A 17,494-nucleotide genomic window follows, 5' to 3' on the forward strand; every position below is an offset into this window, starting at 1 on the left:
GGATTCGAACCCGGGTACCTCCGGGTCTCGACTTGACATGGCCAGCATGCTGACCACTCAGCCTCGCGAGCTGTGGTGCTGGTGAAAGGGCTCGCCGTTGTCGGCCTCACAGAGGTGGGCAACGTCACGACTGGCGCCCTAGGTGAATGTACGTCCTAGGCCGACTTCTAAGGGAACTGCGCCGACATATGTCTGAAAGTGTCTGAGGAAAACCCAGGCAAAACCCCAGAGAGCCCATCCGGCACCGGGATTCGAGCCCGGGTACCTCCCAGTCTCGACGTGGCATGGCCAGCACGCTAACCACTGAGCCACGGGAGCTGGTGGGACTTGCACCGTTTGGACTAGTGACTCTAGTTTGGACAAGTTCACAGAGTACAGCCCAATCGAAGACAGGTAATATTTATTGACGGGCTGTCGTCTACCATTGAGGATGCCGTAATTGCCGTTACAGCATTACGCTCCTGAAAATTGGCAAATTTAAATAAGAAACATATCAACTACAACAAGTGCCATCGTCGCACGTAGAATTATTAAGAATGCGCGTTTCAAAAATGTGGTTCTTCCCCCTGTAGCTGTACCATACACCTTTCGATTTGCATACAGTTGTCTCTTGGGGGCAGCTCGCGATACAAGCGCCTGCATACTTACCTGGTGTCGGGTAGCCTATGATCAATGAGGTAGGCTCCCCGGGTGGAGATCAAGGCATTGCACTTCGCCTTGGTTGAATCCCGCCACTTCCCCAAATCGGGGTAGATGGGACATGTAATTTTTGGTAGTGGGGGCTTGCGTACGCGCTCGCCCCCATTTCTGTCGAAGTGGAAAAGCAGATTATCGGGTCACGAGGCTGCTGCTGCGGGTAGACAGGGGGGGTTTCGGGAACCTGAGCGTAACCGAAAATGCTCACCGTCCGTAAACAGAGTCGTAAAAAATATACCGGTTTTCGTATAGCTGTTCAGCAACGGCGTGCAGTAGGAGCAGCCGCATTGGACTTCGCACTGCACTTGTTTCGTTCCACATAGTAGCGAAGGTGAAAAAAAATACAAAATATGTGTTAGAAACCCTGCGCCCTTCATGATACACATGCGAGCGTGGTTGTTGAACAAAAGTGTTATACCCCTGTCACACGGGCATTTCGATCCTTCTCGAATCCGATCTGCATTGAACTTCCCGAGCACGCTCGAGTTTTGACGCTGCTACACGGCCACTTTCAATGCGCATTGAATGGTTGACCTGTGCAAATGAAGAAACGGAACTCATTAATTTCGCGTTTCCTATATAACAGCGATATTAGTGGTAATTTATCGTATACCGATGTAACCATCATTTGTAGCTTCGTGCGCATGTCCGTCTTAAGTTATGACAGTTCACCGGGGTCGAGGATGCAAATGGCGGCCGTCGAGCAGTCTCGAAATTCTCAATCCTGTTATGGGAACCGTCTTGAGTCAAGCAGGATCAAAGTTCGATCCTGCTTGGAAGCGGCCGTGTAGCACCATCCGATCTGCATTGGGTTCAAGCAGGTTCGGTCGAGCAGGATCGAAAATGCCCGTGTGACACGGGTATAAAACAAAAATAATTTAATCGGAGGCGCGAATGATGTGTGTACTAATGCAATATGCATGTTTTTAATATAGCAATTCGCGCGGTCTGTGCCAGTAGTACGTAAGATTATAGGCAGAGCCGAGTACGCTTACGGTTCCTGTCCCTCTCCATGTTGTTAGATACGAGTTTGCTACGTTCACACTACATCATCGACAGCCGCAACCGCGGGGAACTCATTCACCGCTTTTACGGCATTCGCGACCCTCTCGTTCACACTGTGCTCCGAACGCCGGGAATGCCGGCAATACTGGCACTACCGTACTCTGCTACAAAAACTGATCTGTTTCATTTTTCGAACTGTACTCAAGCTCCACACGTGTAATACGTAAAATGTAGTTGTGATAAATCAGAATAACAATTGCGAAATACGTATTTATTGCGTTTTGTACAGCAACCTGTAAAGCGACGTCCGCTTTGAGGAGCAGACGACGAGCATCTACACATGTCACAACCACTGATCTCTATGTATAAAGGCTGGATCGCGCATGGGAGAGGGGCTCGTGGGGGAGAGGCGTGCCTTCGGGCCGCCATGTTGGTGGGCACGCTAGCAGCGATGTACGTACGTGACGGACGTCCCAAGTCACGTATAGCTCCCGTCCATTTTAATAATAACAGTGATAAATATGGTCTCGTGCCCGAGCGCGATTACAGCAGCACTTCCGGCCATGGGGAAATCTTAACTGAACAAAATTATTCGGTTAGGTTTAAAGCAAGGATTTTGCTCACTTAACATTCCCTGCAGTGCCCCCAGGGTGACTGTTACCGCGCTCGGAAATGAGACCGAATTTTTTTTTTCAGTGTTATTATTAAGGTTGACGGGAAATGTACATATGTAGTTTTGTTTTAGTTTGTTTGTCTGTCTTTCAACAAATGCGCTTGCATGCTTTCAAGAATATTTGTAAATAAAGAGATATTTCCGGGTCCTTCCTCCGGCAGTATTTCTTCTTTGTCTTCTCTGTACCTCTCGGGCGACATTTTTGCTTGCAACGTACTTGCCCAGTACGTAGTTTCCTAATCCCTTACCATAGTCTTCCTACTTTCTTCGTCCAAAGCTAAATACCTATAGAAGACAGTGGTCTAGTCCTTTTTCACCACTTCGTATCCACGTTAGTTAGGTATGTAAGTATGTACGTGAGCACCTTCCTGACCCACATCTTTCGTTTAATTCCCTGAGGTCACCTTTGGTCTTACCTCTCGCGCTTGATCCCTCAAATGGGGAGCACTACGTTCCCCTATGACCTTTGATTTAGTGTATTTCCATGTGCTTTCACTGATAATCTTCAGACTCCTCTGGCTCCTCTGGAAAAATAATGCATGTGTTTGAACACATTACGGTGCAGTCAACCTTCGATTTACAAACCCTGGATTTCTTTTTCTTTTTTTCTATCACATCACATCATACCTAGATTTACGGAATATCTCGCTTTATTGAACTGGTGCCCTCTGGGACAAGACACTTTCTCTTCGTCAGTCCAAAAACCTCGATATATTGACATTTTTTTTCTTTTTTTTTTTCAGGAAACTTAACAGTTTATAAATCGAAAGTCGACTGTTTTCTCAAACGTCAAACCTGGGACCACTACCCCTTTCCGAATCAAAAGTACGAATTACTTCATACCTGCTGTAAGCTCACCCTATTTTTCATTCTTGCCGTATCTCACGTGTCCTCTTTTTTATCAAGGTATCTTCCCCGTTCCCATAAACAGTTGCTCTCTGCACAAGTTAGATAGGACCCTGTAGTGCTACTGAAGACTAACGAGACCAGACAACAACATGGCGGTGGAATTGCCAGGTCAGAGCGAGAGCTCGGGCTGAGCGAGGCAAGGCTATTTATTATTCGCGCCTTGATGTGATGGCGCTGGCAATGCCGCCACAACCCCTTACGGCAGGTGAGCTCTTGGTAACGTTTCTTGCACAAGCCCTTGCACAAGCCCTGTTGTGCTTGGTAGACAACAGGCATGTCGTCATGTCAGAAGCACCCCGGGGCTCAGCGGTAAATCGAGCGGCTTCACGTGGAATATGGCACCATCAAAACATCAAATCGAAAATAAAAAACGTGTTGCAGAAACCACTCCGCTGGTTCTCTACGATGTGCGAGGCATCGTGTATGAAGACTAACGACGTCACGTATAGGAAGAGGCATGATTTTGTTACGATGCCAGAAAATCACATCGCAACTCACGACGCAGATCACTATGAAAACAAGAACGCAATTGCGCCGGCACCACCGATGCCACGCACTTGGACGTCTTTGCATTATTGCCGGGCTTGTTACCGTCGTGCTTCAGTATTGGGTTGAGGATACGAGTTTCTCTCATGGGCCAGAACGGTGCATTCAAGCGACACACAGACTTGGTCTCGTCCCGTCGCCGTTTCCGGTCGAGGAGCTCCTCTTCTGTGGGCAGTGGCCGCTTGCGAGGCCCCATCTCATCTGACACAACGAGTGCCTCAAGATCGGGTTTTATAAACGGTTTATGATAAACGGTTTACGACGCAATTATTGACGTCAGCGCCACTGCAGCGCGCCACTGTCTGTTAGAAATCTGTTTTGCATTGGTTTGGGTGCGAATGTGAACGAGTGCGTAGTACCGGCTCCGTGTACGCGCGGCGCGCGTATACTTAGCTCCTTGCGCCGCACGCAATCGGGTGCGATTGTGAACGAATGCGTACTGCCGGTCCGTTTACACGCGGCGCGTGTATACCTCCCAGTTTTGTTGCGATGCCAGAACACTGACTACGTTTTTCGGTGTTAGTAGCTAAAGAATGCTTCGCATTTGAAAAAATTTGATTCTCGAAACCCGTAAACCGGGAAACAGATATTTTGCTTCGAAAGACATTTCCCTGTCCTTTTAATTAATTTCATTTCGCAGGTCCACACTTGCCTCGTGCAGTTGGAAGCTGACACTCTACGTATGCAGTGTTGCTTGCAGAGGGAGAGTCAAGATGAACTTGTGGCCATTTTGCTTTGTATTTATTTGACGCGTTCACTCGTGACGTGACGAGAAAGCAGGTCAAATAATCATTGTTCGATTTCCGCCAACACTGAAGCCCTCGTAAAGAACTGTCACATGCCGCACTGGAAACCGCGCTCTGTATTCGTTGTTCAACGCCTTCAAGACGAGATGTAGCTCCCCCAGCTACTACAGCTGCTGGAAGAGCTGCTACATTTTAGAAAGTAAGTTAGACGTAAGCTGAGGTTTCGAATCCAATGGAACGTCCTACTGGCACCTCGTTCACTAAAACTGTGACCTGCGCCAAGCGTTGCCGGCATCCCTACACACAAGCCCAAAGAAGGCATGCCGTCTCACCCCTACTTATTGCTGTAATGTGCGCCATGTCCAATTTAACCTGCGAGCTAAAGTATATTTGGAGTAAAGGTATAATACCAGCATATACAGTCAAGTGGAATGTCACGCTACACAACCCCTTATCAGTTGGCTTACATTACTAGTTCAGGCTCTCCCTATTATTCTTTTTGTCAACATCAACATCAACTAGTTCAGGCGTGTGTGTAAAAAAGAGAAAGGCATGCACAAAGATTAAAAAATCACGTCATCTGCACAAAAAGATGTTAATCGTAGCGAAAATATAGAACTATATAATATTTTGACAGCTGTTACAATTTCCACAATTTTTTCATAAATCTTAATCTCTACAGACCAGTTCTAACAAGGAGTACATGCAAAAGAAGAGCCTCAGGTAGGACACCTGCTTTCTCAAAGTCAGTAACCAGGTGGCGCTTCCGAATTGGCTTAAACAGAAGTACGACACCTTCTCATGGTCTGAATTTCCTATCTCGGCTAAGCATTTTCAATCTATACAGCTGCTTAGACTGGGGTGTCCTGCGCCCCAACCAATGCTACAGCACACTATAGGGGCTTGATACGATAAGACATATGTCTTCATTGTTATTGCTCAATGGAAAACGTCCCCGGAGGAGAGCATTCCATTCGTGGTCCCACAAATCACCTTCGCTATTGGGTATCTGTGTTGCGCTACAGTACACAAATTTTTTACCTCCTAGCTGTGTCCTGCAGTACACCTGTATGGTACGAAAATTACATACCCACAGTTCTACAGTGCGCATACTTTGTACTTCTAAGCAGAAGTTTCAGTGTTTTTTTGTTTTTTTTTGGTGCGTCACCCGAGTCGGCAAACACTGTATGAACTCATGAGTATATGGGCACTTCTTCATGCGCAGAGTTCATGCGCACTTCTCAACGTCAAGAGGCTCACTGCACCCGAAGAATGTGGATCACTTGTGGCGTGCAGCACGATATATGTCAGCTTATCCAATTCTGCACCGAAGGGAACTTGCAGAATTACGTAGCCCCTGTCCCTGGTTGTAGAGGAGTAACTATGTTAGTGTCTTGTGGGGAAAGTTCGGTTCCCTGGAACACGGGTTACAGTGTCACTAACTTCTTGTGGCACAATATTGATCGTTCACCGTCAAAGGTCTATGAAGCACGCGTTACATCCCGAACCCCTGGAACAGAGATCTGGCGTCGCTTGCGAGTGCAGGTGAAGCGGCCCTCGCTTGTGGAGACGAAAAGGAAACGTTGGCGAAGTTGATATGTTCGCTGTACTTTGCCATGACGAAGAGTAGGGCAAGACCCACACATATGCCCACGTTCTGCAGGAAGAGAATCCAGAGACAACTTCTAAAGCCACGTGGCTGGACTGCTTCCAGGGCTTCATTTAGTTCACCCAGCTGCACAAAGAAAACATGAATGTGAGAATACTGTCCACAATAAAGCTTGTCTTTAGCAAAAGTGCTGTACAGGGGTTGTATTTTGTTGTTGTTGTTGTTGATGCGGCGTTTTTCAACTAGGCTACTTCACAGGTAGATTTCGGCCTCCAAAGTAGAAGTTGTCAGACCCACACTGCCCATAGAAAGAAGCCTGTGGCCCGAGATGTAGTCCAGGAACGCAGGCCCTAATGTAAACAACACGTACAACCTAATTGCACACAGCGGACCACACGTAACGATGGATATTAATGCTGACGATGAGGCTCATACAGTGTCTAGGTCTTGCCAGAGCTTGAATGTCCAACAATGCTAGTTTCAATAGTGTTTTGCAGTGTGTGTGTGTGTGTGTTGTTTTTCTTGTTTTTTTTTTTTTTTTACGGACTACTCACGGTTCATCAACCCACAAAAGACGCCTGCGAAATGAGGACCGGCAAAACAAGCATGCAGGACACGGGGCGTGTGGCCAAGCATTAGCGTCTGTGGTGTAGGGCATGATCAGTGGTTTACCCAGACGATGTCGCCCCTGGTGGGGTGTCGGGCTCCACGGGTGGGGGGGGGGGGGGGGTGACGTCGCAACATGGAGGCTAATCCCATGTATTTTTATTAAAGACGGGACGAATCCAGAATTTTCCGAATCCGAATCCAAGAAAGGTTCTGCGAATCGACGAACCTTACGAATCTCGAATCTTTCGAATCCTTTCTTTAGAAAGAGTTTAAAAAGCCTAGAAAAAAACACTTCTAGTGAAAAGTGTTTTGAAGCCGAATATGATGCCCTTGTTTAATGAAAAACAAATTAAATAATAGTTCAGTTTCAGGAGAAAATATACCGATATAGTTCTTCCTAAGCTTAATTTATTTTGTAGCGGGCCGTGGACAACAACGAAGATGGCCACGCGCCTGGAGCACCGTCTTCAGTTCCGCCGGTGCGGCCATGTGCGGCCGGTATGCCACCGTCGTCGCCTCTCCGTGGCATACCATCATCACCGGTCGGGACTCATGTAGAGAAATACCATCGTCCTCTACAATTTAACATGTTGTTCTTCGACTACAAGAAATATATAATTTTCGAGTCTGAATTATTTCCATAAAACTAAGCAACAATCAAAAGCAAAACCATGTTACTTTTAAACTTAACACGTAACGTAATGTAACAGTTCCTGCCTCAACTCTTTCAGTCCAGAGCAACGTAAACAAACAAACAAAAACCGTCGGCCAATGAGGCTTTCGGCGGACTCCAGAGGCGCCGAGTTGAAAAAGAAACAATCAAACGTGGTTGGTGGATTCGAAAGATTCGAATCGCCGTTTTGGGCACAGGGATTTGGGTTCGCGAACCTCGAAACCAGCGTTCGAGGATTCGTTTGGCACAGCCCTAATTGTTATGCTTTTTGGCACAATATTGCGTAATCTCATAAGACTTGGGGAGGGGGTTACGGGGGAGTCGGGGGTCTGAATAAATCACTGGCATGTGACAGATGGGCTATTCAGTTGTACTCAACCGTTTGCTCCATGCACCTCCTTTTGCCGTTCATCAAAGCGTTACTCCACCGCCCATAATAACTCCAAAGCAATGCGGGCATACGATCTCACCGCTTGATAGGCCTTCCAGTCCTGTGCGCACCGAGGAGCAATCACGACTTACCGTTCATGCAATTCTGGCTGATGACATAGATGTCCTATGAATGATATACTGCGCAGGATGCGCGCAAGGGCCGATTGGGGGTGAATATTACATAATATCACTCCCCTTAGACATTCACAGATTCCCCACCCGTTGAAAACCCCTGCGTAGTCCCCCTGAGTCCTGCAGAGGACACGTGAGGAGGAGGAAGCGCGGGAGAAGGCGCTGATAGGTCGCGGCATGGCACGACCCATGGCCTCGCGAGCCAGCGGATGGATGGTGTTTCGCTCGTCTTCTCTCGTCCATGTCTTTGCTGCGCTGCTATATGATGTCGTACCAACTAGCCCACCTCAACGCCGTGAACGAGAGGTGCCTCCTTCACATTGTGTAGCGTCGGATACACGGCAACCTAAAGGCCGTTGAACATAAAAGCAATACGCAAGCGAGATGGTAGACACTTAACGTTAGCAATATGCCATTGAGCCGCTGGAAAAGACAAAGTAAGTAGCAGTAAGTAGCAGGTACAACGAGCGCTCTGAATCGGGCCGTTCGAAGGCGAAGGAAACAAAGGCTGGCGCCCAGTTACATTTGTTACGTTCTCCTGTCAACTCCATTACGTAAGAGCTCAGTGGTACACGTATCGCGATATTAAAGTGGCGCTATAGTGAAAATATTTCTCGCGAGAGAAAAGTTACCTCGTTACTTCGACATTTATTTACCTCGACATTAACACAAAGGGTGCGGGACTCATCATTTGCGTCGGTCGTGATTTATGAGCGAAAGAATCCACAATATACGCTTTCCCTCTCATCGCGTGTGACAATGCCGGTGTAAGCTGATTCGATCGGGCGGATAATCTCCGGGCACTCGCCGTTTTTTTCCTCGAGAAAAGGCCGCGTGTCGTTTCTAAGGGTATAGCTACAGAGGTGCGTTGAATAGAAAAAAAGCGAAGGGCGCGCGCATAGCGTAACCATACCGGGATTAGCATCGGCTGTAGCTTTAGAAACGCCATCTCCCCGGATGTCACCCCCCCCCCCCATAAACCTTACAAAACGGTTCTCAAGAGGAGCGTACACTGTGTTTGGCGCTCAATAACTGAAAGCAAATTTTTAAGAAAAAATTGACACGGCAAAATTCCACACGCATATTTGAGTTAGACCCCTCAATGCCTCAGATAACGAGACAAAACCGACGTTTCCTTTCAGTGATGTTTCCTTCTACAGCCTCCAATACCAGTAATGGGGTAGGGTATCACGCTTTATGATTATTATCATAATGTTAATATTATCATTTTTATCATAAATATCATCATCATCAAATAAAGTTGTTGTTGTTGTACAGCCCCCAATCGCATTTCTACAAGTGTTGGATACGGTGCGGCAAAGTGCAGACTATCGTGATGATGAAGGACTGGTAAACGACAGTTTCTCTTTCAACGCAACAGACTGAACAAAGCGCGATACAACTATATAGGGACCGTGAGACCTTTACGTGAGACAAACTGGTGGCGCCGCGATGCGGTTTCCGGAGAAAGTACCTGGCGTGGTAGCCAGCTTTGTTTACGTGTGAAATAAGGTTTTTCTTTTTTTGCCGAAGCCGGCTGTGCCGTCTGGGGTTTTTCCTGGGTTTCCCTCAGATGTGTAATAGGCGTATGCCGGCACAGTTCCCCCGAAGTCGGCCCATGGACGCAGCTATCCTCCCCCCGAGCGGATTCCGCTTGGTCTTCCACTTCACCCTTTCCTCTCCTCCTCTCCACCACCTTTCCCTTCCCCAGAAACATGCCGCCTAATCAGGCACAGGCAGGCAGACCTCTCGGGTTCCTCCCAACGACACTCCTCCTCCTCCTCGCCGAACTGGAACTGTCGCATCGCTAACTGTGGAAGCACCTAAAAGAACCCTTTACTAGGGAGGAGGTGTTTCATTTCTCGTGATTTCTATGCTTCCAATACCACCGAAGGCACTAGACTCGCAGTCGCAGCGCATAGCGTTCGTTGAGGCGCGTTCGGCCACTGCATAAGGTGTGAACAAAATGAGCGAATATATTCTATTTCTTTCGTTCAAGTTTCGATAAAACTGAAGGTGGACCTGCAAAATGATCAAATGGTCAATTTACAGTTTTGCTCCGCTGGATACTGTATCACCGTCAGATGCACCGACCAAACGGAAACTTTATTTGGAGATATCGACTACGGTGTTTCATCGCCAGAGGCGATATTGCTCATGGTAATTTGGTTGACGAGCCTCACAGTGAGAACTGAAATTCTACGTTGTCCAAAAAGTTTATATTTACGCACCGACATCTCACAACCGTCGTGCCGCAAGCTCACAGAGCTCAGGTAAAAAATTCATGTCAATAGTGAGCTGCGTATTTGTGACCTAGCACCCCTTTGTATAATTCTTCTTTGAGGATCTCTTTAGCGTTATTTGTTTCTGAAGATATTGGAAAACCTGCAGTACAAGTTCAGACAATATATTGTGACCACACGCGTTAGTAGTATAGAGCCGTTACGCACAACGACATCCTTTTTCTAATCCAGTTCTAGGAATTTCTAATCCACCACCCATTTCTAATCCAGGTGAAGCCAGGTCTAATCCAGGCTCCACCACTTCAGGTGATCCATCCAATTTCTATGAGATTGGCTACCCTTCATTGCCGCATTTGTTCATTCGCTTATAGACACCAAAATTATCTATTCTATTCAATTCTAATTTGGCTCATAGGCTTCCAAATCGCTCTTTTTTCTAATCCATTTCTAGGAATTTCTAATCCACCACCCAATTCTAATCCAGGTCAAGCCACTTCTAAGTCCTCTGGTTGGTTGGTCACAGCTCCACCCCTTCATCCATCTAATGTCTATGTGATTGGCTACCATTAATTGCCACAACATCTGGTCACTCGCTCGTAGACACCAAAATGATCTTTCTATTCAATTCTAAGTCGGCTCATAAACTTCCAAATCGCTCACCTGTCTATTGACCCGGGGGGTGGTCACTTCCATTCATTTCTAAAATCTAGTGATTGGCCTATTGGCTGCCTCTCATACATGCTCGATAGACTCATTTGTCATTTCCACTCTCTAGTTACTCGGTCACACTCTTTCAACTGCATATTGCTTCATAATTTCAACCGCAGCATAGACAACCGCTCATTGATCAATTCCATTAATTTCTGGGCCAGCTCACAGGCCCACCAAATTGCAGATTGGCTTGGGATGCTTTCTAGTTAAGCCAGGACAACGCTTCGGAACAGTAGGGACGTAGAAAAACACGGGAAATAGTTTTCAATGTTTATTGAGTACATCATGGCAGTCTCAGAGAGATTGTAGTTCTCTCTGGGGCACTTCCAGGCACACTGGACATTTCCATTAACATCCATGGCATTTTTCGCATAAGTACCATGTGGATCACCCAGGCGTTCGTCCTTCTCCATCCACGGCTGAGTCCCAGACAGCACGCGAGAACAGCATGTCACAGAAGTATCAGTTCTCTTCCTGCACATCTTCTGGAGTGAAAAAAGAATGTTATGAGCTTCACTATTTGTATCATCCGTTTAAACTTACCATATTCACAGCTTCCGTAAGGGTAGGATTCGATGTCATTGCAGAGGTATCGCTTGTCGTCATATGCCATCAGACTTCTTTTGACATTTCTGATGGTGTACATGCACTGTTTCTTTCCAACTATTGACACTTGCTCATTCGATACGCTCGTGTGATTGAACAAGGTATTGTGGTATGTCTCATGGAGGAGGTGCTTGCGTACAATATTTTTCTTTACCCCTTTAGCTCTTGCAATTTGCTTTTCTCCAGCTAGTTTGATAGAGTACATTTTAGCTTTCAAGCATATTACTTCTTCGATAGGTACACTACCAGTTTCGCTTTTGAATGCCCCAAGTCTTCCACGATTCTTTTCACTGTACAGTGGATGATCCCGATCAAAGGAAGACAAATCTAAGTGGTCGTCGGCGATCGCTCGTAACTGATCTTCGTAGTCCTTGCAGAATAGGCCGAGGATCAAAGAATCCGTGTCAAAGTAGCAGGTAATCACCGGACAAGTGAGCTTGCTCAGCAGAGTTTCGTAGTAGAATGAGTACATGGTTAATTTACTGAGTTCTAAAATCGTAAACCCAATCTGGAGCGGGAAATCGCATCGCACTTTTCTTTTGCGCATTTCGTACATGACACAATCTGGGGACAAAATTTCCATCCGCACGCATTCTGCCCGACTCCCGAGGCGACTCGCCGTCTCCTCATCGAAGGCTACTCGAATATCACGCATGTTAAATTTATTTAAAAGCGTTCTCCCGAATACCGCATTATTTGAGAGTTTATAGAAATTTTTTTCGAACGTTGTGCTCGAGGCAACGCGCCTGGCAACATTGTCCTCGATGTAGGGACGCAGGAATGGTGCCTGGCGAAATTTTAGGATTCGGTGAATTTTTGTCACCCTCATGCCCAATCTACAATAGAGTGCGAGCAACGCGTAATGAACGACGTACTCGACCTTGTCGTTGCACGTGAGCAACAGCTTTTTGCTGTTAGCAGGCTGATACATTAATTCTTCGAGAAGCCCTCGCTGGAATGGCGAGAGCCATTCCTTCGGGACGACTGCCTTCTCGGGAGCCAGGGGGAAGTATCGCGTTAGAGCGTGGATAGATTTTGGATACTCCAAGTCACATACGTACACATACCCCACCTCCGAATCCGTGGGGTGATGCATAAAATCCACGGAGCTAAAATCCTCGACCCATTCGAAATCACCGGCAGGGAGGTGCTTTATCATACTAAATCCGTAAAGATTGTTGCAATCTATGTATGATACGTACACCTCCTCTTGATCAGGATCATAGCCGCTACACAGAGGGTTATTGGCACGCAAATGACGCCTGCTCGCCTGACAGAGCCCGCCTCTAACGCCCGATTCGATGGTTCTGTACATTTCCTCATCGGTAATCAATTCCAATTTTGCATTCGTATAATTTAACGCGCATTGCCACGAATAGGATGCCAGAGAAACGCAATGAAGCAATTCCAATCCGCGTGCGCTGTAGCACAGGCGTCGGAAGTGCTGCATTATGTCTGCATGTAAGAGGGCATCCGTTTTCAGGTACAATGTGTTATAATCCCGTAAACTCGAGCACCCAAAATGTTCAAATACATGCACAGCGTACTGGTAGTCCTCATCGCTTACATCTTCCCCAGTTAGATCATTTCGAAAAGCGGATTTTTCTGGGAGACTCAACTCGTCGTACACTGCAAAAGAACTAAGGTAACTGTAAGGGAACACACCTTTACGAAGCAAAATTTTGTAGTCGTCTCCAAATACCTGCTTCAAGCATTGGAACGCCTCGGCTCCCCCCATGGATTTGACGGTTTCCACGAGGTCCCCCAACGACGAATTTAGGTACTGCATGGTATCTCTGAAGAGGAAGGTACCAATTTCGAACGAACGAATTTTTTCCATGGAGCTGGCCACAATGAAGGGAGGTCGCTTCCACCCGAGAACGTGAAATTCCCGTAACAGTCCAGCCAGATCATAAGACAAATTGTGGACCATGATCGGCAATTTTTCTCTGGTAGTGCACGCGACGTTACAGGGGTTGCACAGTGTCGCGATATAATTTGTCTCACCCGCAGTACAATGCTTCGAATGATCATGATGCCGGACACGAGGTAGGTCTTCCGCGAATTCCCGTTTACAATATGCACAGTGGGTAGCAGCTCTGTGCTTGGCCTGTTGTTCATCGCTCAACACCATTGCAGCGGGGCAGGCGTTCAAGGCAATCATTTCATCACGCATTTCCATGAGTGCCTTCACACACTGCTTTGCCGCATCTTCCCCATGGTGTGTTCTAATGCGCATCACCTTTGAGTCATGGGTACGCACGAGCACAGCACAGAAGCTAGAGGTAATGTGACGTTGCATGCCAACACCACTGGGTGCGAGTACGCTCTCAGTGTCCAACGCAACGACATAGTTGTACTGTTGCATGTACTGTATTTTAGTAAACTCTACAAAATTTTTTCCCGGCTCGCAAAATTCCAACAGGATTTCGTTTATGTCCGTGCAAAGGCGTCGATGTTTCGCCATGCTCTCTTCCTTCACGAAAGAGCGTGTGCAGCGTTCGCATACAAAATGGTTACTTCTTGTTGTCAACAAGCGTTCGAGGGACTTTATTCCAAAAAAATGCTCATCAACCTCCAAGAGATGAATTTTCTTTTCGAATTCCAGTTTTGCGGGTCGCGACACGTGCACTCCCTGATCGACATAGGCGTAAACATACACGGATATCTCGTTTTGGACTTCAAATTCATCCAGATCAGAGAATAAAACAGGGAAGCGGCTTGGCCACCAGTAATCTGCTGCATAATTTTCACATTTTTTCCACGAATTCCTTTCCTGTGGATGCAGGAGAGCGAGTGTATTGTATTTAAAACATTCACCCTCCTTGCGTGCTGGTAATTGGATATTCGTTAACACATTCCTGCGTTTAGCCAAATTTGTGGGAAGTACCCCATCGCATCCAAACTTTTTAGTTTTCACAGCGGAAATACACATTTGAACTTTTTGGACATCGGTGGATACAAACCCACTACCCTCACGCTGGTAATTTTCAATGCGCCCGGTGGACTCCTGAATCACGTCCATCAAAGTATTTGCAATAGCTCCGTCGCTGTGGACTTCGCGAGCAAGCGCCATAAAATGAGCTATGTGTGCAGTTATATCCCCTCGATTTTCTTTCATCATTAGAACGTCAGAACAAATGCAAAATCTAAAGGGTATTCTTTGCGCTCGCAAAATAGCAATTATATTGTGGAGGTGGTTCATTAAATATTGTCGCAAGTCCTCTACTCCCTGATCGTGAACAGATGCCAATAGCACAAACGCTTTGACGGTACCTCGAAATGCGCTATCAGTTTGAAAGAAAGGCAGGAAGGAAATGTCCACATAGGGATGTGATCGCTCGACGTGAGCATGCAATGTGCCAGGTGAAATGTCTGGAGAAGATGGTGAATTCTCTTCCAATGGCTCATCATCACCGATATCATGAGGATCAAAAAAGCAGAACACGCATCTAGGCACTGAAAAAAAAAAGAAGCAACACTAAGAAAACGTGCGCCACAGAGCGTGGATGAAAAATACTTACTTTTGAAGCGAGCTCCGCACACTCCCGAAGCGATGCGAAGACTGCTGCCTCTTTACACATCCTCCCCACTTATATAGCGGCGACCTCGCTGCATGCCCCAACATGCACGGGTGCGAGGAGTCATCATAGCCTAAAAATAACTTGCTCTGCATGTTCAAGGTCGCAGCTTGCCCTTGGCTTCACGTAATGCTCCGTCCGCCTACACCATTGCCGCACCTGAGCGCAAAGTTCGCTATCATCACGTGTCATTCCGATATGCAAGTTGCTTCCATGAGCAGGCGCACAACCATCCCTTTTTGTTCAAAGTGGCTGTGGAATTTCAATAATATTACTTAAATGAAACAAGTTGCAGTGAAATGCAGGAATTTCTACCCTCAGCGTTAAACCCTCAGATACCATCATTTCTGCTCAAATAGCAAAATAGCTATGACTACAAAAATTAAACACATGCTAAGAAACTACCATCAACTGACAAAACACCCATTTCTGCTGTCAGATAATTATTGCATAATGCTACATGCACAGCTGCATCGTCGTAAAGAAACCACAGGACAAGGGTACACAAATTCACTTAAGCGGTGAGGGAAAAGGCTTAAGACCTCAGGAATAATCGCAGAGTCACCACACATCGCTACGCGGCCAGCACAAGATAACAACAACAAGATACTAATGGCGGGTAAAATCGTAACACTGCTAAACAAGCCCCAACATGCCATGATGACGTCACAAACCGGGAAAAAAGCACACACGCGCGCGCACACAGCAGCTCAGGAATGCACAAGGAGAGGTGCTTTATTGGAATTTCTACTCCTGGCACAGACTGCTCCAATACCTATAACTGCCCGATTAAGCACTGCTTACGTCATCGAGCACCCAACAAAATCTAACAAACAAACAAACAAAAACAAACAAACCCACTTTCCATGATAGAACACTATTCAGCTTTACCAAGTGATTTTCTTCTGCTTTAGCAGTGAAAGAAGAAAAGAGCCATGAAAAATTACACGTACTTTTGCTTGAATAGCTATAACTGCAAAAAAAAAAGAAAAAAAAAAGAAGAAAAATCGAAGCACATGATAATAAACCGGGAAAAAGGCACTCATTTCTGCTATCAGATAATTATTGCATAATGCTACATACACAGTCGCGTTGTCCCTGTGTAAAGAAACCACTGGACAAGGGTACACAAATTCACTTAAAGGGAAAAGGCTTAAGACCTCAGGAATAATCACAGAGTCACCACACATCGCTACGCGGCTAGCACAAGGTAACAACAAGATACTAGCGGCGGGTAAAATCGTAACACTGCTAAACAAGTCCCAACATGCCATGATGACGTCACAAACCAAGGAAAAAGCACACACGCGCGCGCACACAGCAGCTCAGGAATGCACAAGGAGAGGTGTTTTATTGGAATTTCTACTCCTGGCTCAGACACCAACATTTCTGCTCAAATACCCATAACTGCAAGATTAAGTACTGCTTACTTCATCGAGCACCCAACAAAATCAAACAAACAAACAAACAAACCCACTTTCCGTGATAGAACACTATTCAGCTTTACCAAGTGATTTTCTTCTGCTCTAGCAGTGAAAGAAAAAAAGAGCCATGAAAAATTACACGTACTTTTGCTTGAATAACTATAACTTCAAAAAAAAAAAAGAAAAAAAAAAACGAAGCACATGCTAATAAACGGAGAAAAAGGCACCCATTTCTCCTATCAGGTAATTATTGCATAATGCTACATACACAGTCGCGTTGTCCCTGTGTAAAGAAAGCACAGGACAAGGGTACACAAATCGAATTGGGAAAATCACTTCTAATCGCGCAGCATAATACGATATACGCTGATTTTTTTTTTTTTTTTACGGGCGAAAATTGCAATAAGAAGCCACTGCTATACAAGTGCAACAACCCTTATTTTTAAACCAACATTTCATGCAATACCACATAAATTTATCACTCGAGTCACACGAAAAGGCATAAACAATGTACTTACTGGTTAAGTGGGGTCCCAGCTGCACAAACGCGCACGCACACTCACACATTTTTAGCGCCTCACAACGAGCAAAAACCCGAGGTCTATTCACAGCCACATAAATTCATATTATTCCTCACGTCAATAATTATCCAGCCATCGTCAAAACGGGGAACACGCATATGCCAATGCGAAACAATAGGCCTTCGCGCCGGATGTAATACGATATCGCCAGTCGACCGTCCCAAAGCAAAAAAGAAACACTGCATCTCAGGAATGCACGTTGCCTATACATCCAAGAACAGCGTGCAGCAATTATAACACAGAATGAGATTCATTTCTTTGTACTTTTGTTTACTTGCATATAAATATTTCACAAGAAATATTACAGAGTGTAAAAGG

General features: G+C 46.1%; 2 protein-coding genes and 1 non-coding gene across 3 annotated transcripts in view; 1 reads left to right on the top strand and 2 right to left on the bottom strand.

Moving 5' to 3' along the window:
- The first annotated feature begins 640 nt into the window (after positions 1–640).
- On the top strand, positions 641–804 carry LOC135393578 (U1 spliceosomal RNA). The gene has a single exon (XR_010422678.1). It is a non-coding gene; the product is annotated as a U1 spliceosomal RNA (small nuclear RNA).
- Positions 805–5,050: 4,246 nt separating this feature from the next.
- Positions 5,051–17,494, bottom strand: part of LOC135391334 (metal cation symporter ZIP14-like) — a 109,695-nt gene continuing 97,251 nt past the window's right edge. The window contains exon 8 of the mRNA XM_064621574.1: positions 5,051–6,310. Within this exon, the coding sequence (XP_064477644.1) occupies positions 6,071–6,310 (240 nt within the window). The 3' untranslated portion in view covers positions 5,051–6,070. The remainder of the gene's footprint in view (positions 6,311–17,494) is intronic.
- On the bottom strand, positions 11,243–17,319 carry LOC135391332 (uncharacterized). Its single transcript, XM_064621572.1, has 4 exons — positions 17,114–17,319; positions 15,115–15,330; positions 11,528–15,049; positions 11,243–11,469 (listed from the first exon to the last, which is right to left on the bottom strand). Coding segments are annotated over exons 2-4 (3,546 nt in total). The 5' UTR covers positions 15,116–15,330; positions 17,114–17,319; the 3' UTR covers positions 11,243–11,446.

This window comes from Ornithodoros turicata, chromosome 4 (genome assembly GCF_037126465.1).
Source record: "Ornithodoros turicata isolate Travis chromosome 4, ASM3712646v1, whole genome shotgun sequence".
NCBI lineage: Eukaryota > Metazoa > Arthropoda > Arachnida > Ixodida > Argasidae > Ornithodoros > Ornithodoros turicata.

Bases quoted from the DNA above. Each gene is read 5' to 3' on its own strand.
- LOC135391332 (XM_064621572.1), bottom strand. The intron at 11,470-11,527 runs GTAAGTTTAAAC...TTTTCACTCCAG, and splicing joins TTACGGAAGCTGTGAATATG to AAGATGTGCAGGAAGAGAAC.